We start from the raw sequence: 25,203 nt of genomic DNA, 5'->3' as shown, positions 1-25,203 counted from the left end.
CACAAAAGGTAGCAAATCCGATCGTATCCTCGACTATCACTACCGAGTTAAGATGCAGTAGTGATCAGTTGCTCTTGCTTAGGCGTATCGAACGGCCATAGTTTTATATATTATTATTGTGTGTATTTATACATTATTATTAATTTTAATATTAGAACATATTTAAAAAATTTCATTTTTATTTCTTGAGATGTGGAAATATAGGTACATGTATAAATATATTAAGAAATAAAAATTTAATTTTTTATCATTTGTTTCGTAAAAATTTTTTTAAATATAATAATAAATTTAAATTTATTTAGATATAATAAATCAAAAAGAGAAAATTAGAAAAAAATTGATGCAATGTAGAATTAATGTTACGAAGTATTAACGTGATAATTTGATGTGTGTCCAGAATAAAATTTTATAATCCTAATCAGATAAATTTCGTCGCCAAGACGTTTGATAAAAATCGCGATCGCAATCGTATAAAAGACAGTGAAGAATCGCGACACGCGAGTTTAGAGATTCATAGTAGGGAGCAAATGACTGTTTGGTAATTCCTAAACACTTCGGCCGTATCAGATAGCGTCTCTAATGTTCCTATGCGGTATCTGCCGATTCGCTTCATTTCCGCGACGAAACGTGTATGAGACATTTATGCGCGTCGTTAGTTTCTCGACTTCGATATACAGCGGCACTTTATCTGTAGCGAAAGAGACCGAGTAAAGCGCCCCTCCCTCTTGTCCGATTTATCTTTATTTTCGATATTAGTCATTATGACAATATTACACCCTTTTTACGACTCATCGCACAAGATACACTGCTGCATTAAATAATATATTATAAAAATTCTCAATTCTGGCTGAGGCTTGGAGCATTTGAGACTAAAGAAAGATGTAAAAAATTATTGCGCGTTTTTAGGTAATATCTTATTTATTTTGAGAAATGTTTTATATGTATTTATAATTAATTACATTTTTCGATATTTTCACGAAAATGAAAATTATTTCAATTTTTGAAAGATCACCAATTGCGCCTATTACCAACTATTCTGTATAATTGCATTGCACCGTAATATTGTATTCTCGCGGGAGAGAGTGAGGAGCAGTTTAGTATTTCGGAAGGCGGACTGATAGCGATCGCAATAACGAGAACTCGGCAAGCAATTACCTATGTCTGCCGTAGATTGCAATAGCAACGACTGATTCTTATATTAAACGCACCCCATTATCGTAACTCGGGCTCTCGCCCGAGGATAACGGAAATAGAGTCGCCGAGTTCATTTGCGCGTACCTTGTTCGATAATTCGAACGCATTGCGATCGATTAAAAGTCTCGCCGATGAGAAATCTCAAACACTTAAATTTTCAAAAAATTAACTCTTGCAATTTTTGCAATCAATATTTTAAATAAATGGTCAGCATTTTACATTCAGACATCGAGTATTTCTTCTATGTCACAATTTTATGCGAAAAATTACTTTTATTAATATTTAGAACATTTATCTACAAATTAAATAAATAAAAGTGATATTTTTTTATAGTCCCTCTTCCAAGAGAAAGAGTTTTGTTCTCAATCGCGTACGGGATAATATTTTAAATAAATAGTTAGCATTTTACAAAAATATCAAGTATTTCTTTTCAATCACGATTTTTTGAAAAAATAATTTTATTAAAATTTAGAAAATTTTTCTACAAATTAAATACATAGGAGCGATATTTTTTTTCTATAGCTCCCCCGAGAGAAAGAGTTTTGTCCTCAATCGCGTGCGGGATAATTCGGTAATCCGCGGAAGAGGCAATTTTCGCGCATAGAGGGGTACCGAACTCTCTCTCCGGATATAATACAATAATATAGAATTGTCCTTTCTTTCCTCTCCGGCCGGGAAAAAGGAAAGTTCTTTCGATAACGTTCTGCAGTGGCTTACCGCGGCGTAAAGAAACGCGTTATTCTTGTGGAGGACTGAAAGACGCGGATTCGAATGAGAATCACCTAAGAAGATTCCGCCGGAAAGATGATTCGTCGTGCAAATACGTGGCTGCTATGAGCGGAACACAACTCGATCAATGATGAAGAATAGATATAAAGAAATCTTGGGCGATTAATTGCGCATGATAAATCCGGACTAATATTTAGGCATGATAACTAAATTTCAGATTTAGGGACAGCTAAAATTTAGCCATGGTGGCTAATATTTTTTTTCCTTGTGACAATAAAGTAAAAATATTTTCAAATCGTTAATTAGAATTGAGCTAATTATGAATTTTAATTTTTAATTGAGTCTTCGCTACGCGTAATACAACGCATATTAATATCTTTTATTTACCCATCTGTGTGTATTTTAATTTATATACTTACAAAGAATAATATCGCTTTAATTACATTTTGTAAATAAAATCTTCCAGCGTTTGTCATATAATATTAATTTAAAAGATATATAACTTTTGTATCTTTACATAATGTTATCAATCATATAAGTGCTTGTCCGAAGTCAAATAATCTTTTTCTCTTTCTTTATAAGAAGGAATGCAAGCTGCTCGTACTATTTATCTTTCTCATATAGATAAACCTCTGTAGTACGATAACGTTCCATACGCGGAAAGAACAGAGCTGAATCGTCTATCAATGAATCGACGATTTTTTTAGGAAGCTCTATTAATAATTCTATACGTGTGATGTATTATTCTCTCTCTCTTTTTCTCTTTTATAATATGTAATATTTTATCTAAAATAACTTTTGATTAAAATATTGCACGAATGAAAAATGAAGAAGCAGCGAGGGGGGGATAGAGGAATCAGAAACCTCCGTTACAATATCGCGAATCACTATTACTTTCATTTAGAGGATAGAGAAAGCATTGATCGAGTCGATTCGCCTTGTATCACGAGTCGAGTTTGGCACGAGAGTCAACTGGAAAGGGTCACGATCGAGTCGATAATTGGAAAAAGGGCCGTTGTCACAGACAGCCATTCGCGCGTATATACAGGATTAGACTGATAAAGGGCTTATTTGGGCCCTTTGCAAAAAAAACTCGGCCGTCACAATAGACGCGTTTATGAACGCATACGTTCGATCGAACGAGCGCGAAAAATTCGTCGCAAATTGAAGACTAAAATAGTGCGTTAATTTAAAAAAAAAAAGAAAAAAAGTTTAGGAAACGAAGGGATAGATATAAAATGCTGGAACACAAACCGCCAAATTGTTACGATATAGAGTATATAAAGCAACGATGGGGGCGTGAAATAAATATTTTCCATAAAAATTGTAAAATATTTTGAATCACACTCGCGATTTCAAAGCAACGAGAGCAGCATTTTTATTCTTAGTATACGAAGAATACCAGACTGAGGCAAACGAATGCTCGCTTTTTCGAGGCGTCGCTACTTCCCGGACTAGGAAATGGGTGAAAGGTGGTGGCCAAGGGAGGTTGACTCGAGGGGCGGTTGGCAGGATCTCGATATTGCTGCTTGTATACCCGAGGCAACCGGGTACTCATATCGAGCCACGACAATGTCCCCCGTAATGTCGACAGTCCGCCATTGTCCTCTATTGCCCGGAGAGAGAGAGTATCTTTGCTGGGTCGCGTGCACAAAGTGCTGCAACAATTACGCGACAGCGTAATCCTTAAAGGACAGAACAGCGCGGCCGATTTTTTTTTTCGCTGCATTCTCATTTGATTTTCAACTCGCTTAGATCAGTCAGATTTTTCGACGCGGTCTGTACTCACTTAAAAATTAAAAACAGGAGATGAAAAAATATCTGTTTCGCTCTATTTTATTTTCCTTGCTTCTTCGAACAGTTGAAGCAAAACGTACGATAGTTAGGTAAAACTGGTAACTCGAATAGGAGCATTTTCAAAGACGACGCGCGAAAACTCGTCGTAGGTGGTCTTCCGAAAGGCACGGTTCATCCTGATTTCGGTTCGGCTTTGCGATCGGAGGATCCGTCGTCTCGATATCGTATAAGAATGGATCCCCGGGATCGTTAGTACGCGGCCTTGTCCGTCACGAGAGCGTTCGGTACGTCGAATCAGCGATCGACCGACACGCGAGTCCATTCCTCACAATTAGCGGCGATTCACAGCCGCACACGGTTTGCCACCCACACACCGTCCGCTCGGTCCGCGCGGATAATTATTTTCCGATTATTATTAATAGTACGAGAGAGAGACGACGACGTGTACAGCCGACATATTCCGCGTGGATATATCTAGCGCGGGGGGTGGAAGGGTGGGAACGCGCGAAGAGAATGGTCCTTCTGACAGGACTTGTCGAGGCCGCGAGGTCGCGGCCTCCGGTTCTCCCGATGTCTCGACTCTTTTATGTCGGTCGGGCATTCGTGCGTGCGAGACACCCTGTACATAATAGATGTTTTGAATGATTCCCATACGATGTACGATTATACCGCCGCGTCACGGTTCGCACAATGTTCCTAAAGTGAATAAATGTCGGTCTCTGCCTACATTTAACGCTCTTATATCCTTTCTCGCCTTTTTTCTAATTAAGATGAATGAAATCTGAATTATATATGAAATCTGAGTTAGCGAAGCTATAGTAAATAAAATTTTCTTCCAATATTTGCAGAGAGCAAATCTCTTACAAGTTTATCCATTCCGTCAGTCCAACGAAAGTAGAATCGAAACGACGAACGGATTTCCGAAATCCCCCGACTTAACGTCGAGGGACACTTAAAAGTGCACTCGGTCAAACAGCGAATAAAGATTAGTATACGTGCGTCGCCGGGGGTGGTTCACCCCCGCAAGCCCTCGTTGACGTATTCCAGTCACACGCGCGTCCCACTCCGTCCCGCGCCGTCCTTTTTCCGCGCGATGTATTCACGGTATGTAACCGGGAACGGGACTCTATAAAATACTACCCACCCATCGCCCTCGCACCCTCCCTCCGTCCTCCTCCCTTCCTCTTCCCCCGCGCTACCCCCGCGATTTTGTTCGGCCGAATAACTTATTGTGCGCGCTCTATTTTGATATGTCGAGGGCCGCGCGCTGAATACCGAATGCCGGTATAGATTCGTTCCAAACAAAACGGAATTCGATTTTCGCCCGGCCGCTGGAGAAGCGATACACACAGAAAGGAAGAGAAAGAGAGATGGAGTGAGAGAGAGACGGAGACAATCGAGTCGCGTTTATGACGAGATTTATGACGCGATCCCACCGCGGAACTCCTTGACACAGAGTGTCCCACAACGCGTTGTGGAATAATTTTTTTTCCTCGACTTCTTTTTGACAAAGCTAGAGACACGTACGATGCTTTCTAAAATTCTATTCGTATTTTCAGGAGATACTTTTTATAAATTCGTAGAGTATAATTTTGTCGAATGTGTATAGAATGTGTAGTAATAAAATTAATAAAGAAAAACAAGAATTAATACTTCAACATTATTTTGCAATCTCGATTCACAATTGCAATTTTTTTCTAAATTGGACGCACAGTTTTTAATACTGTTTAATATATTTAAAAAATGTATTTTTCATAATTAAACACATATATACATATCAAGAGTGCATTTTACATCGATCAATTTTACTATCACGAGAATCGCTCTTTTTGTCTCAGAAAAAAACTATAATTTATATACATTAACGGCATTAAGTATAAAGATGGACGCATCAGCCTCTGAATACATGCTGCAGGCGCGTAAAAGGGACGACAAAAGTCCACGACGCGTTGCGATTAACTGAAACAACCGACTCGACAATGGAGTAATCAGCGAGCTTTTCGACGCCACTGTCGCCTCCTCTCGACTACCCTCTTGTCGTCCCAACCCCCTCCCTCGGCTTCTGCCAATCCCTTTCTCGCGGGGCGCGTTTGTTGTCGCTTCAGCAATCACCACGATCATGTCCTGCTTTGTCATATCGTATTGTCTTCGTTATTACGCGCTGATTTTTACGCTCTGTAATTGGATGAAACTTAAGTCATTAAATAACGATGGTTCTTTTCCGCTAAAAACGAGAACTTTATACTGAAACTGACATTTTTATATTTAAGCAATTACACATGTTATAATTTTGCTAATCTAGAAAAATTTAATTAAAATCCACAGTTCATTACGATATTTTTTTTATAAGTATAAAGAAAATAATTTCTTTTAATGTTATGTCAAGTACTACTTTCTGCAAAATTTATGGCTCTTATTGTTAGAGAGAGATTTATAACAGTACTTGATAAAATATATAATATATACTTGAAGAAGACCATGCATGCGCAAACAATAAAGTTTTGCATACGCTCTGCTAAACGGAAGTTGCTAAATAACGGGAGAACTGAAGAGGACGGGATCTTAAGGAGCCGACGATGGGATCGTCGAGAAACCGAATTGTTTCATTGATGAGCGAGCATTCAGGATCGAAGAACGGGCAGGGGGTAGTAAGGGGAGGGTGGAGAAGCGGGTATATTAGATGTTACGGCGTTTACGCGCTCGCAACCCCCTTTCGGACCGTGCCAGTCGATGAATGGTATAATCAGCGGTCGCGTGGCACCCCCGTGCTCGACGAAAGAGGCAGAGGCCTCGTGAAACCCGTCCGCCCACTATTCGCCCCCTCATCTGTGCGTGACGTCGGAATCGCGAAAAATCACTTAGTCCGCTTCGAGTCGTGTTTTGTATTTCGAAAGTGTTCTCTTTCCCGATCTCTTCTCGCGGATCTTGCGTCGCAGAATTTTATTCTTTGATCCAATTCACACGGTCCTGAGGTTAAAAACAGAATAAAGTAAGCAGTTATGTAAACAGAGAAAATTGCAAATTTTATTTTAAATTAATTAAAATCTATGAGAAAAAATTGAGAGTAATTTTAATTTTTATTGAATAATTAAGAAATTTAAACTGCGATTGATAATATTTTTTTAAAGAAATCTTTTTACGGCTCCAGTTTTTGCCAGAGATATTTCCCAAACATTAGAGATTTACTAAATGACGTGAAATGATTATATCTAATTATTTTGTATGGCATATACGAGCTTGGAATTTCATGTCAATTTTGGCGTTGAATTGCCCGAAAAGAGACACACGTCGCCCCTCGCGTCGATTCTTGTCGCCGACGTGCGATAAAAGGCGTTCACGCCCTGTGAATGGCAGAATATATGACGAAGAGACGAGGGCCGATAAAGGGACCCCAGAACGACAGCCGATCGCTGTATCTCGCTTATTGACGGACACTGTTGAAGAGCGAATTATTTGTGTGGTTAATAATGGGCCGGCGTTGACAGCCGATCGCGCCCGCTTATCTACTCCGGAGAGTAGATGATCCTTCATTATACTCTATCCCTAGATAACGATATTTGTTCTCCTTGTCACGCAAAGAGGGAGAAAGAGGGATAGAGATCGATCATAAATTGTCGAATGACATTTTAAAAAGAATCGAAGGGACGCACGAATTCTAAAATTTTAATCTCAATAAAAATTTGTGTGAAAATTTGAGAAAATAATTATTTCTTTATGTTTTTATATAGAGTACAATTAATATTTGTCTTTGCTCGTAATATTTTTATCTAAAATTCGAAAATTGTATTTTACATTTTCCAGCAAAGGCAAAACTTGTGTCATCCAAATGTATTTCTTATCTGTTAGAATATGTACATACAAATGTAGATTTATATATAATTTTTGTAAATATTTTAGAATTGTTTGTGTGCATTTCGTTCAACAAAAAAGTATCTTTTTTATATATATGTTTAAAAAATTTATTCATTTCTTTTATTTCTTTGGGATGGTACAGATTCGCTTTTCTGCGACAGATGAATATTTCTGCGCGTTCCGGAAATTCAATGGCGACGTCGCAGTTCCCTCTTTATGGCAACCGAGAGATGTTGTCGCTTACACACAGCCCCCTTGTCTCGTTTTATACCTTCTCTTTTTATCGTTTTTATCATTCGAGACGTCATCCAACTTTTCTCCCTCGTTGCATCCCGGCCAGCTTTTTCTCTCACTCGCTCTGCAAAAAGACACTACCGCAACTGATAAGATTTATTATATAAGACTTGTCTCTTATGTTCGCTTTTCACGCTTGTGTATTTTCGCAGCGCACAAAGCGAGAAAAGAAATTCCTCGCCTGATGATAAAAGTAGCGACTGATCGATGAACGCATCAGCAACGTCATTTCGTGTCATTTTATTCTCAACTCTTTATTTCTAGGGCTTTTCTAGAGCTCTCGGTTATTTCAATATTTTTTATGAAATTTCTAATTAAAAATTAAAGTAACATAATGAAGAAATAATTATATCTCAATATGCATTTCATAGAATTTCTTACTGACAATAATAAAACCGAGAGCTCTAGAAAAAGCCGAGATATACATTGATGGATTAGTTTCTTTTTATCTGTTAAAAAGAAATCTTATAGTTTGTATACATAATTAAATTAAACAATTTAACGCATTTATCAAAGTTTACTTCGACACAAAGAGTTTTTAATACAAAAAATTCGAAGCTTCCGAAAATATTTGGAAAGTCTCCTAATGACATGCACTCGAATATCTTCGTGCCACCCCTAACCGCTATTATCTTTGGGGGTATATCAATAAACCGGATGCATCCGGCTGACCGTCGACAGAAGGCGGAGAGATCAGAAAGGCAACGGCGGGGCGATAATCCGCGACAAACGCACCCACACCTCGCGACCTCGTTGTCTTCTTCGTGCGAGAGTGTATATTCGACCAGGTGGGAGACAGACAGGGAAAGAGAAGAAAGTTAGAGAGAGAGAGACAGATCTCTCCACCTGTTGCACGAACCCTCGTATCCGTCGTGGACCGCCATGTCGACTCACCCGCCAATCGACAACCGCCCATTGGCCCCACGAAATAGTGGGAGCCGTGATACTGCGTCCGATTGGTCTGCAGCCAATCTTTTCTCCCCCGTATCCTACAGGAGTCGTGCACGGCGGCAGAAGACTCGTCGTCGGCGGGTTCGCCCCAGATGTGCGATCCATGCTCGGAAAAGTTTCCGTGGAATTCCAGTCAGTATACCTAGGGCTCGTGTTCGTCAGACATCAAGTCCGAGCAGGAGTGCAGAATCCCTTTCTAAATTGAAGAATTGTGACAATTAAAAAACACTGAAGACGCGATTTTTTTCTTCATAATTGAAAGAACCGAATTTATATTTAATTGATTGTGAGATTCCCGAAAGACGCGCATCAAGAAATCAACAAGACGCACGAGGATCCATAGTGATAGACAACCATATAATTTCCTCGAAAGCGAGTCCGACAATTGGACGACTTAAATGTCTTCCCGAAACAGCTGATGAAATAACTCATCTAAAATGTGCACAATATTTTTGAAAACATCTTGGGCTTTTGAAAAATGCACAATTATTCCGAGAAACGTTTATCGCTTGGATTGTTGCTCGAAAAGATTTTAAGAACGTTGCCGTCGGTCGCGATTGTGGCGTACAAGTTTATTTGTTAATTATAAAACGTGTCCAGTCTTTGCAAGATAGTATTTTTGAATAAATAGAATTATTTTTGGGAAATACTATAGAAATATCTCAAATTATCATAAAACTTCAAGATATTTCTTAATTGTCAACGTCATCTTCATACAGTGAATGTGAATTTAAAAACTTAAAGAAGAGATTTATTCAATCAATCGCACAATTATTTAGAATTGCCGCTTAGATAAAATATCGTGCCGATAAAAATATTTAACAGTCTATCAAAATTTCTATCTAAAGAAACGATCACGTAAAATCATCTTCGAGCTTTCAACGACAACAAATATATTTAGGAAATACCTGAAATAGCTGGCAAACAGAAGAACCTACAAAAATATTTATGTTTATGATCGTTGAGGAAAAGGTCATGAACAGAGTGTAACTCACAGAAAGTTACCTTACTCACATAAGATAGGCACGATCTTTCAGAAATGTTGTGTATGCGCGAGAAAAATAATTAGAGATCGAACGCAGCGATATCGAAAGAAAACGACTCATGGAGATGTCGTCCAAGACTTTGCATAACGAGCACATTAAGCGGCCTATGAATGCCTTTATGGTATGGTCGCGTGGTCAACGTCGTAAAATGGCGCAAGAGAATCCAAAGATGCATAATTCGGAGATCTCGAAGAGACTCGGCGCCGAGTGGAAACTGCTGACTGAGAGCGAAAAGCGCCCATTTATTGACGAGGCAAAAAGATTAAGGTGAGCTTGCCAAATGTCAAAAATTGAATGGAGACTGTTTGTTTTGTGGTTAAAAAAAACACACATTAGTAACGCCTTTTATTTCTGGGTTAGGCATTTTCCAGTTGGACAGTTATTGTGTCTGTTTAGTCACTAATTTTACTACTTCTTTCATAATTTAAAATGTAAAAATGACACGTGAAGCAATGATGGATTTTGTAGAGGATAAAATTTCAACAAGTCGATATTTTAAAATTATTGTATACATATGACAGATTTTTATATAAAATTAGTAAACATTATGCTTTATATAAGGCCAGGAAATTATTTGTTTTTACAGAAACTGTTCTTTTAAACACAGATTCTTAACACTTAAATTAACACTTGAAATAAGTATTTACACCACACACCTATAGTCTAATGATTTAAAAATTTTTAACTAAAATACAGTTTATTTTTTAAATATTGGTTCGTTATGTTATGTATTATCTTATGGAGTAAATCGTGATAAAAACCATATTATAATATATGTCAAGAGCTACTCTCTCTTCTCTATTCTGTAACATACTCACAAATATAAAATGTAAAAGATGGAGCAATAATTCGTGGTCTTTTTCGATCGACGGACGGCTTTTTTTCCGTCGCGACACTAATTGCTTTTTAGTCACAAATACTCGAGCGAGATGATTGCGTTGATCGGAGGGGGGTCCGTATCAGCAGATATTGTAGGGATCGGAAACGGCGGGAAAGCACGCCACGCGATCGTCTCGTACTTCATAATACAGTACATTGTTGCCGAGGAGCTTAGGGGCGTGCTAGGTTGAATTAGGGTGAGACGGGGCCGGTATTTATAGAGCGAGGGAGACAAGCTCTCTTTATTACCAACCCTGAATATTTAATCACTGTTATGAGTTTATTTAGTTCGCTGAAGCCGTGCGCTGCCGATTTTTCGAGCCCGACGCGCTCTTAAAACAGCTCTTCCCCCCTTTCCCCCCTTTTAAAAGAGATGCCGCAATCTCGCGAGAACCTTCTTCCTCCAAGAGTCCTCGTAACGTCTTGTAAGCTTTATTGAATAACATTTTGCAATCTCGTCAAAAAGGAGGTATTAATTTTACGGAAACAATTAGTATATGTGCAATAATTATTTTATGGAAACTTTGATAAGTATTTTGATATTGTTCCAAACTTTGCAATTAATTAATTTTTCAGAATTTATATCGTTAGATATTTGATGATATTATAATATATTATTAAAGTAAAATGACTTATTCTGATTAATCAATTTATAATATTCATTTTTTAATAAATAATTTGAGTATTGTATGAATATTTTTATTTTTAAAAATTATTTTATCCGTTTTTAATTATCTCAGATTTCTTAAAACAAACGATAGTGGGCTAAGTACCTTTTATGCATGTCATTTATCTCATGAATGGCGACGAGTCTTGATAATATATTATCTATTCAATAATTGAAATCAAAATCTCTCGAGGTTAAAGGAGCGGGAAGGGAATAGGTTTGCGCAAGGTACGTGCAGATTAAATTTGAGAACGATCTCTCCCGCTCTCTCGCTTCTCGATCTCGTCTCGGGGAACAAGATTTAAACTGATTCCACGCTCTAACCCCGTGCCCGCGTTGCAAAATATCCCGACCTCGATTTACATTTCTCCCCGTCGGGAGAGAAAAAAAAGGAGGAGGAAATGAAAGAAAGAGCGAGGGAAGGAGTTACGGGCGGGATGTTTTGCGACGGGGGATGCCGTTGAAATTTTTCGGTGAGACCGCGACATCGTCTTAACTCATCCGTAAATTGCGGTTGCATTCGCGTGCAAAAGATAGGCAATCGCGTCGATAAACGATAATCAAACGCAATAACGTTTTCCTCTCTTCGTATGCGATACGCTCTCTTTCACATCTCGATTAATCCCCTTCAATTTTAGTTAACTTGACATATTTCAAGAAAGCTCAATTTCTGTATATTCTCAAAGATTTGTTATTAATTTGTGCAACTTTTTTATTGTATAATGTTGCAAATTTTTATTTTACGTTTTACATACGTATATAGGATTGTCATCTTATCAGTATTAGATATCAAAGTTAATAAATTTTCCAAACGATATTCATCTCTCTCTCGCGTTTGCTAGCGTACAGAAAAAGCCAACAAAAGGCCATATTTTTCCATCGCAAAATTTCTGGAAAAGAAAGGAAAATGAGAAGGACCAGTAGGTGTGAAACGGACGGAAGGGGAGGGAGAGGAGGGAGGAGTATGGGCAATCCGAGGGAAATTTCGACGCGGACGTGTAACGGCGAATCCGCTTTTCTGGCGGATGGCAGCGACGTCGACGATGAGGAGGGCGGCGGTCGTAAAATAAAAGGGGGAAAACGTGAAAGGGGTGCGCGGAAGGGGAGGGGGTGGCTGGGGGGGGAAGGGACGGGATAAAGTCGTTCTCTTGGAGCAGGCGTCGTCGGTATAGGAGCGGGTTCCCTTGGACCCGCGCCGTCACTGGCCCGACGTAATCTGTCCGTTCGTTCACGGCGACTCACAATGTGGCCCCCGAGATAACAAATAAAGCCCCATTGTCGCAATTGTGTGGATTTAAAAGGATTTGCCCGGCTTCTCCGCACCCCCGCCGCCGCCGCCGCCGGTCGCGTTCAACGATTCCTCTCTCTCTTTCTCACCAACTCGTCTTCCTATCCCACCTTCCCCCGCTTCGCGTTTCAACCCCCTACGTGTGTTCCGCAGCCTCTTCCTGATTTCTCGCTTCTCTCGTCCGTGGCGAAACGGGGCTTTTTACGCGCTTTGATGTCGCAGATGAACGTTCTTTTGATATCCCGCCGAAAAATCTATCGATACAGGGTAAATTATGGACAATCCTGATTTCATTAATCGAGGGGATTTTACATGGAACACACACAATTGCGCGAGATAAAAATTGGTTGTTTAGTTGAAAAGCCGATCGATAGCAATTATTTGACTTTTTGAATCTATAAAAATTTATCCGCTTCAGCGAAAATGTGGAAATCGAGAAGCCGGTTAACTGCAAAATTCGCATTACGAAATAACATATTGTTATCTTCGAAATAAAAAAAAAAGTACAAAATATACAAAAGAGAAGATACATGTGTATCGCTGACTCTCTACTGATATTCTCTCTCCCGAAATAAACTCTTGCAATGAAACACGATTAAGAGTCCGTCTCCGCGAATAGCGCTTTCGGTTGGCACACGGCATTCCAGTGACAATCGTAACTAATTGTTATTGTTCCTTGTCGCGACGCGGCGAGCTTATGTCGCCATGGGGGATGATATAGCGCGTTGTTTATCGGCCGCCAGGTGGGCGGTGGTCGGAATTGTAAAGATTACGGGCCGATGTTTATGCATTTATGCTGAGTTATTGTCGGCGCGGCTTTACCGATGTTTATGCTGATTTACGCTTTGTGCTATCTGCCGGGACACATTGTCCCCGGAATTATTATTCCGCGGTCGCGACGGTGTTCGCGCCCCCTCCCCCTTCCACTTTTCGCCGCAGCATCCCCTTGAAATTTCGAATTTCGCGTCCGAAAAAATTTCTCCGCCCCTGCACTTTCCTCGTCGAATGGAATAATCAGCGCACGCGAATTCTGAAAGAATTCCGTGATAATTATTTATCATCGGAATAAAAAGATTTAATGCAGAAAGGAAAAAAATTAATTTTCTCAATATTTAATATTTTTTATTAAACAGAATATCAAAATGATATTTTGAAATTTATATAAAAATATGGATAATGTATATGTCGTTGAAATGAATATTGCTAATAATAATAATTAAACTTTGCTTTCGCGAAATATATATTTATAATTATAATTATTATAACGGCGCGAAATTTTTTGACGGTTCTCTGACGTTTCTTATTGTTTCGATACATTTTTTCGCGACGCTCGTTGTTATAAAAAAAAAAAAAGAAAAACGCAGTGTGCCCACGTATCTCCACAATCCTCCTTTCGCCCCTTCTCCCTTTTTTTTATCTTCACGAGGTGAGGCATAAATAAGCACTGCGTTTGTGCTCCTCTTGGGTATATAATGGAGTATTATGGTTCGGAGATACCGCTGCTCCTTCCTCTCTTTCTACGTTGCGCGAAGACGAGGGCGAGGTATGTGTATACAAGATACCTTACCTTAGCGCAAATATCTATGGTGCCCCGTGTTGTATCTTGAGACTGCGATAATACGTCCCATTGTATGCGAGACGGCGAGAGCACAGTTTACTAAAATTGTGAAACGGTGGTTATTTCTGCGATAATCGATAGAGAGTCACGGTGTAGAAAACATGAATAAAAATATACGATAAAAGAAGAATGACACGGGTTTCACATTTCGTGAATAAAATACAAATATACAGGATATATCCCGATATTTCACGGTTAGTTTCACTTTTCGAGATATTTATTTGAGATATAATTTCAGTCTTCCTAAAAACAATTTATTCTCGCAGCACATATATAAATGTTGAACATTTTTTTAAATAAGACAAATTTAACATCTCTGAGGAGCTCGATATTAAATGATATAATAATGTAACAATACGCATATATTTTTGCTTAAAATTCTTTCATGAAATTAAAATTAAGACCCGTTAATGACAAAGTTGTCGCTTCAGGATTTAACGACTCTTGCCACGGGATGGTCACGGGATTATGTTGTAGACCCAACGTAAGCGAAGCTACCACCGCGTTTCCAGTTGCGAAACTATTCAATTAAGCTCCGTCTCCCGAAAAGCGCGTGGAACCCTTCTCGACTATCCCTTTCCCTTTGCTGACGTATAACGATGTCGATTTCAGCGGCGTTATCTGCCGTAACGACGAGCCTCCGCGAATCTCCGCGTCGAGAAAATTAGGCTGAACGAAGTTAAAAATAGAAAAAAAAACGAGAAATTTTTTTCTTTATGTGTGGACAGTCTTCCATATATTTTTTATTTTAATTCTTAAATATTTTATATATCATTAAATTTTTATGTTTATATACAAGCAAAATCTAATATAAAAATGATTATTATTTTATTGATTAATGATTGATTACATCAAGAACAATACATAGTAACAACACAATATATAGAAGAAACACAAGTTGATTTACAGCGCAATATTATAGATTACCGTCCACCTTTCAGAGCTCTTCACATGAAAGAGCATCCCGACTACAAATATCGGCCGCGCCGGAAGCCGAAGTCTCTGGTGAAGAAAGAGAACAAGTTTGGCTTCACGATAACCCCGTTGATATCGCCCGGCGATGCTCTGTCGAATCTACCACGTGGTCTTCTACCGCCCTTGGCACCGCCCGCGCATCACTCGTTGATGTCGCACGAGGACTTGAAGATCCCGCGCTTCTTCCCCCCGTTTCCCTACCCGCTCTATCCGCTGCAACACAAACTGGGCGATGATTTTAACGGCGGCAAACTGGCCGCCGATTTGGCCCTTCAGGCTCTCTACAGCGGCGGCACCTTCTATCCGAGCCATCAGACAATAGCCTGGCCGACAGGCTTGTCGGCAGCCGCTTGCTTGCAACCCAACTGCAGCTGTCCGAGTTCGCCAAAAGAGCCCAAGAGGCCATTTCCGTCGTCCAAGATGGACGATCCGCCCTTTCCGAGCCCAGCCAGAGCCGACGACGACGCCGTCGTCGCGGAACGGGAAGAATCTCGGTACCGGAAGCTCGAGGAAGACTTCTCCACCAGCATGGAAAGGCATCATAATCATCATCATCCTCATCATCTTCATCAAGAAGATCGCTCCCAGGATCGCTTCTCTTCGTCTTCGTCCTCTTCGCCGCCCACGGAGCAGCCCGAGAAATCTTCGACGACGACGACGTCTTCTACGTCGGCGATCAGGATCGACAACGCTCCGTTCTCCGTTCAGAGCCTGACGTCGAGCACCAGCAGTTCGAGTTCGGGCTCGCAGCGCGGACACATCATATGAAGACCGCTTCCGGTTCTCCCGGATTTCAACTTCCGGGGGAACCTGGTGCCGGCCACGTGGCCGACCGCCGATTGGTGGAGAGTGGCTCCGATGCTATCGCCGATTCCTCAAACGACAGTCGCGAATCTGAGCACCGGCATCGTCAAGGAGGACGTCGTGCACTTTCAAAACGAGCAACAGAGGAACGCGACGATCGTGTCGAGATCGCCGAGGAGCGGCGTCCACATCGCCAACGTGCAATGATTCGATTGCAGTAATAATCGAGACGCGAGGTGCTTCAAATTCCGAATGAATAATTTCTTCGGTATTTTACACTCTCGGAGATGAATCTGTTTCGAACCTCCTGTCGCGCGCGAATTATTCTTTCTTCTCCAATCAAAGAACTATTAAACCAGTCGTTTTATATAGCTTGGACACATCTCTCGTAATCTACAACTAGTGAAAATAATTGTGTATAATTGAAGTGCTCTCCCCCCCAAAAAATATATATAAATATATATATAGATCGGTCGCGTATAAATAAGTTCGCGAAATAACTTGCGCCGGAACCGCATTCTGGCGAACGAGAGAGATGGAATCGATAACTCGCTACGGCCCCGAAATCCCACAAAGGACGACCGCAAAGGGTCCCTTCGACCGGATCGTGCACGCGAAGCTGGATACTAGAGGAGTCCAATTTTGATGAGATAACCAACCCTCTCTTGCATGCCACATATTACGAGGAACGGGGAGGAGAGGGGGAGAGGGGGAGAGACGCCGGGGGATGGACACGTTGGGGGAAGGAGAGAAGAAAAAAAGCTCTTCTGGCGGAGGCAAATCTCTTCTTTGGAACGCGGCCGTGCGAAATAAGCCAAACGTTCTGAATGCTAACGTACGAGACGCAACGTACCCCCGACGACGCCCCGGTTTCGTTGTATTCGAAACGGTTTTCGCGACGAAAGCATCGATACGAGAGGCGAAATGGAAGACGCGTGGCTGACTGACTGGCTGGTTGGCTGCAAGCAGTAGCTGAGAATTCTTTTCTAATATATTATATACACGAGAAAAAGCCGGAAAGACATTTCCTCGAAGGTTGTCAAAATATATCTCGCTCTATTTCACGAAAGATTGATTTCGTCAATATTAGTTGGTTAGTCCTGAACAGAGAATTGGGTTTGATTTCTTCAACTCTTTTGCAGAGCATTGTTTAAAATGTTGTTTACTTGTTTTACAATTTATTTGTTGATAATTTGATTCATTTAATATTTCGATAGTAAATTGAGAAACTCTGATATATAAAATCAGGTATAAAAAGAATTAATAAGAGCCAGAAAATTTTTCTCTAATTATTTTGTATAATTGTATAATGTAAAGAGGAATATAATTATAGAGAGAAGAATAATTAAGAGAGGAATTTAAAAACAATTTTATTTCGCCTAATATTTGTCCCTGGCTATTATTAATCCTTTCCATACCTATTTCGATAATTTAATTTACATAGAAATTATCGCACATTGGAATATTAGACACGCACGATCTCGTTTTGTTACATTAGTATGACGATTATATTGTTGACTGTTAAGGGTGAGTTGTAATATATTATCGCTTGTTCGTCGAGAGAAATTCGTCGATTACACCTTCAACCTTCCTGTATAATAGAAATTTCCTGCTAAGTATCTCCAACGACCGTAGCGAGCACACGAGTTTCGCATTAGCGTGTAACCTTAAAAAAACGGGAGTAAGAATGCAAGTAAACGTAAACCATATCTATAAAAAAAAACATGTAGAAACATATCTTCCGTTTCTCTTTCTTCTTCTCATTTTCCGTCTTTTTCAAATTTGACAAACACATAGCGACGCTTCGATTAATTCAGATTAATGTGACACGAATGTGCGTTACATTAATCATCGCCTCGACGATTACGATACTATTGTTAATTATTGCTGTAACATATGCCGCAACGTTTGTAAATAAATCTTGGTCCGAATTGAAAAATATTGCGTGTGCCCCCCGTCCCCCCATTTCCTCGTATCTCTCAAGAGAATTATTTATTAATATATGTAGTATTTTTTTTGTAGGGTTGTGTAATTGAGTCATTTTTTTGCATACTTCGTTATCAAACTAAATCAAATATTATAAAGTCTAATAAACTTTTCGAGTTATCGCAAAGTTAATATCCCATGCGAGCAAATACGAGCGTGTTTCTCGCGCTAACCTCGAAGTTGCGAGGAAAAGCCGCGAAATTAATCGGGCGAGGGCGAGGAAAATCTCGAGGGCAAGGTAAAGTTTCCTCTCCGTACTTCCCCTTCTCTCTCCCCTTTTCCCCCCTCGCTTCTCTCTCCGCGGAACCCTCGGCTCGTCGTGTTTTATTTCTGATAGCGACGCCTCCGTCGCCGCCGCGGAGACATTATCGCCACCGCAAAGGACCCTTTCTTCCCCCATAAAGGCAATCATGCTTTCTCCGCGGCGAGATAACGGCGAGAATGGCGGCCGGGAGAACGGTTTCCAACCGTGGCGGGGCACGTTCCCTCCTACCCCCTTGACAATCAGTGGAATTTTGCCGTTGCTCGCGATCGATCTCGCGAAGAAATTGATAAATTCCTAGAGATTCTTAAAAAAATATAACGAAAACTATCATATACGCGTGAGCAATGCAAGTGTAGCTCTCTTTTTTTAAAATTTTTTTATCAAAAGTTAAAATATACACCGCAGGACAAATTTCTCGAATCCATCTCTCTGTCTAAAATCCATTCGATTCTATTCAGAATCCATTCTATTCTGTCCAGAATCGTGGAGTGTCATTCGGAGTAACTTCTGTTGGGTTGCACGAAGACGACGACGAGGGGGCGAAGGGGTCAGAGGGGGGAGCTGGTAAGTTTTACGGGTGACGTACACAAAGACGTGGAAAGAGGACGAGCGACAGGGGAGCAGCAGCGACTACCCTCTGACCAGAGAGAAGTCTAGGTGCCTCTCTCCATTAGTATGCGCGGAAGTATGCCGTGCTCGATTGTGGCGGGTATTGTCGTCGAAGAATGTCCTCGTTGCGCGTAGCTCCGCAGCCTCCGGACGGCTCCCGTAAGGAGAGACGTAAAGCGAATTCGAGTGAAATGTAATCACTCCCCGAAAGAGAGGGTGGGAATGCGAGAGAGAGATTCCAAAGTATAGTTCATTCGACGCGAAGAAAGGGGATGTAGCCGATATAACTAACAATGTTGCGTTGTTTCCTACTCTTTATAAAATTTAAAAAAATTCTTGGTTCAAAATTTAATCAAATTTTACACCCACTTTCATTTAGCGAAGCGCACTAATCTTTACAATGCAGATTTAGATGATAATATTCGAGTATCTAAAATTTTTGTGCGAAAATCAGATCTGACATACAACACACATACACATAGATATATAATTTAGTAAAATTAGCACGAAACGCGGTATCTCTTGAATTCTCACATCTCTCTCCTCTCTCTCTCTCTCTCTCTCTCTCTCTCTCTCTCTCTCTCTCTCTCTCTCTCTCTCTCTCTCTCTCTGTCTCTGTCTCGCCGAGGAGAAAGAACGGAGAACGTTTTAATTGCGCGCGCGCGCGCTTGCTCGGTGATATCGCAGCCGCGCTTTTATGCGCGACGGTGAGAGGAGGACGCGATCGTTTGATTGCGGAAAATGACGGGCGGTGGTGGGCGCGAGTGGAAGTTTTGAGTGGGCGTCGGTCCTAGTAGACAATGAGGCATTCAGGCGCGGCATTGTGCCGACCGACAACTGCGTTACCCTAGACAAACCCGAAATCACCGGCGCTATCGCCGCTCCAGATCCGATTATGTGAATAATAAAAAGCGTGATGACAGAGAAAGAGAGAGAAAGAGAAGGGATGGAGAACGAGAGATAGGGCGCACTAAAGGTTAATAATAGCGATGCCGCGTGGCTGACGTCTCCTTTTATCGTCTTGCAACAAACACCGGCTTTATCGCACCTCGTATACTTTTCGCATTGCGTCGCGAGATACGCCGAAACATTTCCTGACAAATTTGCAATTAACACTTTTTTTTCTTTTTGTCAAGATACGACAAGAGATAGCCAAAAATTTGGCAAAGAAAATTCAGAGATAGTCCAAAAATTTGAGACTTAAAAATTTTTGACATTAGATATTTCAACGATCAAAGACCATGATATTGTTAGATCAAATATTTTACATTTATCCGAATTTTACTTATGTAATGTCTTTTGATTGATAGATTATTCTCTATACGCGGCTTATGTTACCGTCCCGTCGCAGGAACGGCCGTGAGCGACACGTAATTATGCATTACGTAGGGGAACGTCAAGTCTGCCCAAAGTTAGTGAACTTGGTTAATTAGGAACGGTAGTCAAACGCTGCCTGCTATTGTCCGGCGCTGTTGACTTCCGGCCTTCGCGCCCGCCTGTCTCACCTACCCTCCTCACCCTGCTCTTCATCCCCTCTTCCTTCCCTTAGCGGCGAGAGGGGCCGCGAGGACTGATTGTTTCATTGTTTCCGACCCCACTGTCAAATGCCACTGGCCTGAATGGGGTTATTGTTGTTTCAGGCCGCGCCGCAGACAATTCTCGGGATTTTCGGGGTTCGCGTCGGGAGCGACATCCGAAACGCGACTTTCACCGCGTTGCCCTTTCCCCACGCGCGATATTTTTATTAGGGACGCGATACGTATACAGTTATTATTTTTCGCACTTTTCTTAGGGTGGAACTGAGTGTCAGTCTTTTTTTTCTGAGAATATTCTGTAGGTTTGGAATTGACGCGATCTTTTCGCCGATAATTCCTCTTTCACACTTCTCTAGAAAATATAAAAGACAATTGAACAACATAACGAGTTTAGCTAGTGAATAATTTTTTAATTATTCTTTTCTCTAAAATGTAAGTCGATACTCTCGCATATATCGAAGTTTATTGTTGTCGCTTTTCCGCGATGCTAATTGGCTGTCAAGATTCGCGTTGTGCGTTATATTCGTAGCATCGAGCTGTCATCGAGAGGGTTAACAGTTTGACAGTTTGTCCAAAATAAAATTAAATAAAATAATATTATGTTTTAAATGATATGTTATAATACTTTAAACTTAATTAATATTTTTGACAGCTATCAGCTGATTTCTGTCAAAAAATATTAATCGCGGATAAAGTAATATATACTTTGTCCGCGATTAATATTTTTTGACAGAAATCAGCTGATAATTGTCAAAAATATTAATCAAATTTAAAGTATGAAAACATATTATTATTTTATTTTATTTTATTTTGAACTCAAATTGCTAACCCTTGCGATGACAGTCTCTCGATGCTATGAATATAACGCACAACGCAAATCGAAGCAGCTAATTAACATCGTGTAAAAGAGGCAATAATACTTGCGAGAATCGACTTAACATATGCCTTTTTTAAAAAGGGACTATAATATGTTAAAAATATTAAAATAGTAATATATTGTAAATAATATATTATAATGCCTTATCTGCGATTAATATTTTTTGACAGAAATCAGCTGATTACTGTCAAAAATTTTAATCGAGTTTAAAGAATTGTAACATATTATTTAAAACATATTATTATTTTAATATCTAATTAGCAAATTAATCAGCTTTAATCAGCTGATTTCTGTCGAAAATATTAATCAAATTTAAACAAACTTTATATAAAAATATCATTCTTTTTTATATAAAATCGAGGAATGGCGCGCGCGCTGTGTTGTTCTATTAGTTAATTTAAAAAATATTGAATTTAACTTAGAAATCGAATTTAAATTAAAAATCAAAATTCTAAAGACTCCAGACTTTAAACTCTTCGAAAACCTCGATGATCTTACAACGTAATTATTTAATCGATTTGCAGAACGTAAAATAGAGACAATATTAAGACATCCCGCGTAACGAAAGTAGCCAGTCCATCGTCTTAAAACGCGAGTCTACGCCTTTCGGGAGTAACAATACAAATGTACGGACACAACCGGGCATTTGTCTTCCTAGCCTGACAGACCCGAGCCGAGTCGTTCCCCGGGTATTGCTTACATCTCGAAAGGCGAGCGAGACCAGTAAAATACTGGCCGGGGCAACATTTCACGGATGGATCGCACGATACGATCGTCGCATTTCCCGTGGACGCTCATATATAAGGCGAACTTATGCCGAGCGTAAATTCAGCCCGGGTTTCGGGCGCTATCTTATCGCGTCCGCGGTTTGCAAGGCGCCGATAGAGAGACCATGCTCTAGACATTATGGGAGATTGAAAAACCTGAGGAGCTTCTTTTCGCCGACCTGAGAAGCGTCGGACTTCCGGTCAACCGGGCGGCGACCGGCAACGGCGGCTCTCGATCTCTTTCGAGAGGGGACGAGAGATCGAATTCGCGGATAAGTCATCTCACGGGGGAGACCGTCAAGGGAGAATCGTCACACATTTTGCGTAGAAATATTTTTTTCATATCTTTTTTTTTACGCGGCTTTCTACGAGAAACACAGATTCGAACAGATATTTACATTAGGATAAAGAAATCTTTTGAGCCAACTGAAACTATTTAAAGAATGATATAAAAATGAAATAATATATATAGAAACTAGATATATAAAAAATAGATATTAAGCTTGATAAAGATCTCTTTTTCAAAAGAATAAACAGTATATAAAATACCAAATAATCATGAGTATCTCAGCTGTGATGGAATTCTCACTTTTGACCTTCGAGGCGAATCCTCGCAAGTCAGGATCGGAGGAAAAAGAAAAGAGAGAGAAGAGAATTAGGGTAAAGGGAGGTTGGTCCATTCGCGAGACACTTCGTCACGATTTAACGCCATAAAAGTCGAATAAGGTCCGAGATGCCACGTGATGCCCCCGGCTGCGGATTGGAAACAAAATGTCGTAAAATATGAAGAGAGCGCAGCGTCGCGACACCCCTTTTCTATCACCGGGTACCGCGAGGTGACCCGGGAACATCATCGGAATGCGACGAGAGGAGGGACGGACGCCCCCGGTAAATACAAATAAAAATGGAAAGCCGGCCGTAATAGCCGGTGGAAAGCATGACGCATACCTATAGTCGTGGCTGTTTCAAATTGATATTTCCAAAGTGCCATAACATACACCCCCTTTTCGCTCGTATACACACACATACGTAGACGTTTATCACGATTTTCTGCCTTCTCGCGCTTCCGTACTGTCAAACGATACAACCATACCTGCTCCTTTCTTTCGTAATGTTTCTCGGCTTGGATATATTTTCCATTTTCTCTTTTTTATTTGTTTTTTTAGTCTTCTCTTCCATTCTTTTTCACACCGCTCTCTATACATTTTTCACCCTTTGTATTCGCTCTTTTCCTCTCATATTGATTCCTCCTTCATTTATTTCTCTTATTTTTTATCTCCAATTTTGTTTTTTCGAGTTATCTTATATATAAGTATTATTTTCATTATTTTTTTTTTTCTTCTATTTTTTCTACTGTCATACTTTTTTTTGCTTATTCCGATCCATCGGTTTCGATTTCTTTTCCATCATTCCTTTTGCGCACTTTTTGGCTTTTCATTCTTCATCCTCTTCGCCTTCCTTCTCTCTAGCGCACTGACGGTCTATTCGCATCAAATCTGTGGCCTGGCCGAACCGGAAAATTGATTTTATTTCCTTTCGCCGATTCTCGCCACTCTTCAGGGCTTATCGCGTCGCCTTGGGATCGGATGACCAATTTCTTTGCCGCCTGTGAAAATTAGACCGCACTGTTCTTTACAAATTTTGCATGAATATTAAAATAATTCGCGAGGACAACTCGAGAATTCACGAAAATTACACGTCTCAAGATGCGTGTTGTTTCGCAAGCCACACCCTTTCGTCGCACGTGTCCGACGACTCTCTTCTGCAATGCGTAGCACGAAATATGCATTATTTGTGTATTATATATGATGTGTATATACATATATGTAGGAAGGGAAAGGGGGCGCATTGATATCCGCGCGCGTGTAAATTATTTTTCACGTAACAGCGAACCCCGATACAGGTTTAGGAATCCATGCACCACCGGATATGCATCCACAAGGTAAATATAATGCACTTCTTCCTCCTCCCTTTTCCTCTCTTTCTCCCTTCACTTTTTCTCTGCTCTCGCCATTTTCGAGCGCGACAAAGGGAGGATTTGTCGCGAGGCGAAGCTCGACAAAACCTTACACCCTCTCCACTACCATCCTCTCCACCATCACCACCACCATCACCATCGACGCCTCGTCGAGCTTTCAGAATGTTATAAACGCGTGCGTGAACGTGCGATTCGTCAACGATGTAACACCGTTCTGCGAACGCCATTGTCGTCGCGACGGATTTCGTATTTCGTCGATTTTGTGTCATCGATCCGCTCGAAAAGAAAATTCAAGGGGGACCTATCTATTTAATGCCTTTACTCGCAATCTTCCTAGTTGTAAAGATACTACTCTTCTCTTTTTATTTCCTTATATCATTTTTAGAAGCATAACATGAGCTTTAATTTATATAATAAATAATGGTCTCTCACTCTCTCTCAATTCAATATCTAACTTATTGAAAATATAAATAAAAACACATGACTGCAATTTTTCAATATAAAATGCATCACATGTTCTCATCTATGTTTAAAACAAGTTGGACACAATATAGCGATTAGTTGCACTGTTTTCAAGCGTTTATGACGCTTTATTATGGACCGGCCGAGAGAGTCAAGCCTCTCAGCGCCGTCGTCGTCAACTAAGCTGATTCGCGGCAATTAATCTGCCTGCAAACGAGAGCATTTTCATTTTCGCTGATACCCGCCCCCGCAGACCAGCAGAATAATAATCCATCTTAAATAACCCGCGGGCTGAAGAAGAGACGCTCCTGAGCGCCGCCTCGCCTAAACGCCAGACGAAGCCTGAAGTAATCTCGACGAAGGATTCAATTACTGAGTGCGAGAGCGAGCGAGATTTAAAAACAGAAATTATGCTCGCCGTGATTCGTATTAGCGATCTCGCATCCCTACGCGAAAAAGGAGCGTGTTCTCCAGCGCGACTCGAATCTCTCCTCGCGGATCTCGTTCAAATTCGTTCCTGAAGGAAGGTCGTGTTGGCTTATTTCTTATTGAAAATCGAATAAATACCGTATCAAAGTGTTTTTGCAATTTATGTATTTGATATCTTTTATATTGTTCGTTTTTTTAATC

At 40.4% G+C, this 25,203-nt stretch overlaps 1 protein-coding gene across 5 annotated transcripts in view; it reads left to right on the top strand.

Moving 5' to 3' along the window:
- Positions 1–25,203, top strand: part of LOC145945047 (G2/mitotic-specific cyclin-B3-like) — a 92,917-nt gene that overhangs the window by 45,210 nt on the left and 22,504 nt on the right. Inside the window, exons 1-2 of one of the 5 annotated variants that reach the window (XM_083053863.1) lie at positions 8,905–10,130; positions 15,257–16,789. The exons of 3 other annotated variants lie outside the window; for them this stretch is intronic. In XM_083053863.1, the coding sequence (XP_082909989.1) occupies positions 9,922–10,130; positions 15,257–16,058 (1,011 nt within the window). In that variant the 5' untranslated portion in view covers positions 8,905–9,921 and the 3' untranslated portion in view covers positions 16,059–16,789. Of the gene's footprint in view, positions 1–8,904; positions 10,131–15,256; positions 16,790–25,203 lie in introns of those variants that run through there. One more of the 5 variants, XM_083053859.1, reaches the window with a different exon arrangement.

Source organism: Prenolepis imparis, unplaced genomic scaffold (genome assembly GCF_030444845.1).
Source record: "Prenolepis imparis isolate NDT839.2.m4 unplaced genomic scaffold, iyPreImpa1.0 SCAF_14, whole genome shotgun sequence".
NCBI lineage: Eukaryota > Metazoa > Arthropoda > Insecta > Hymenoptera > Formicidae > Prenolepis > Prenolepis imparis.
Note: the sequence above shows the minus strand (reverse complement) of the source record. Positions and strands in the feature narration are given on the sequence as shown.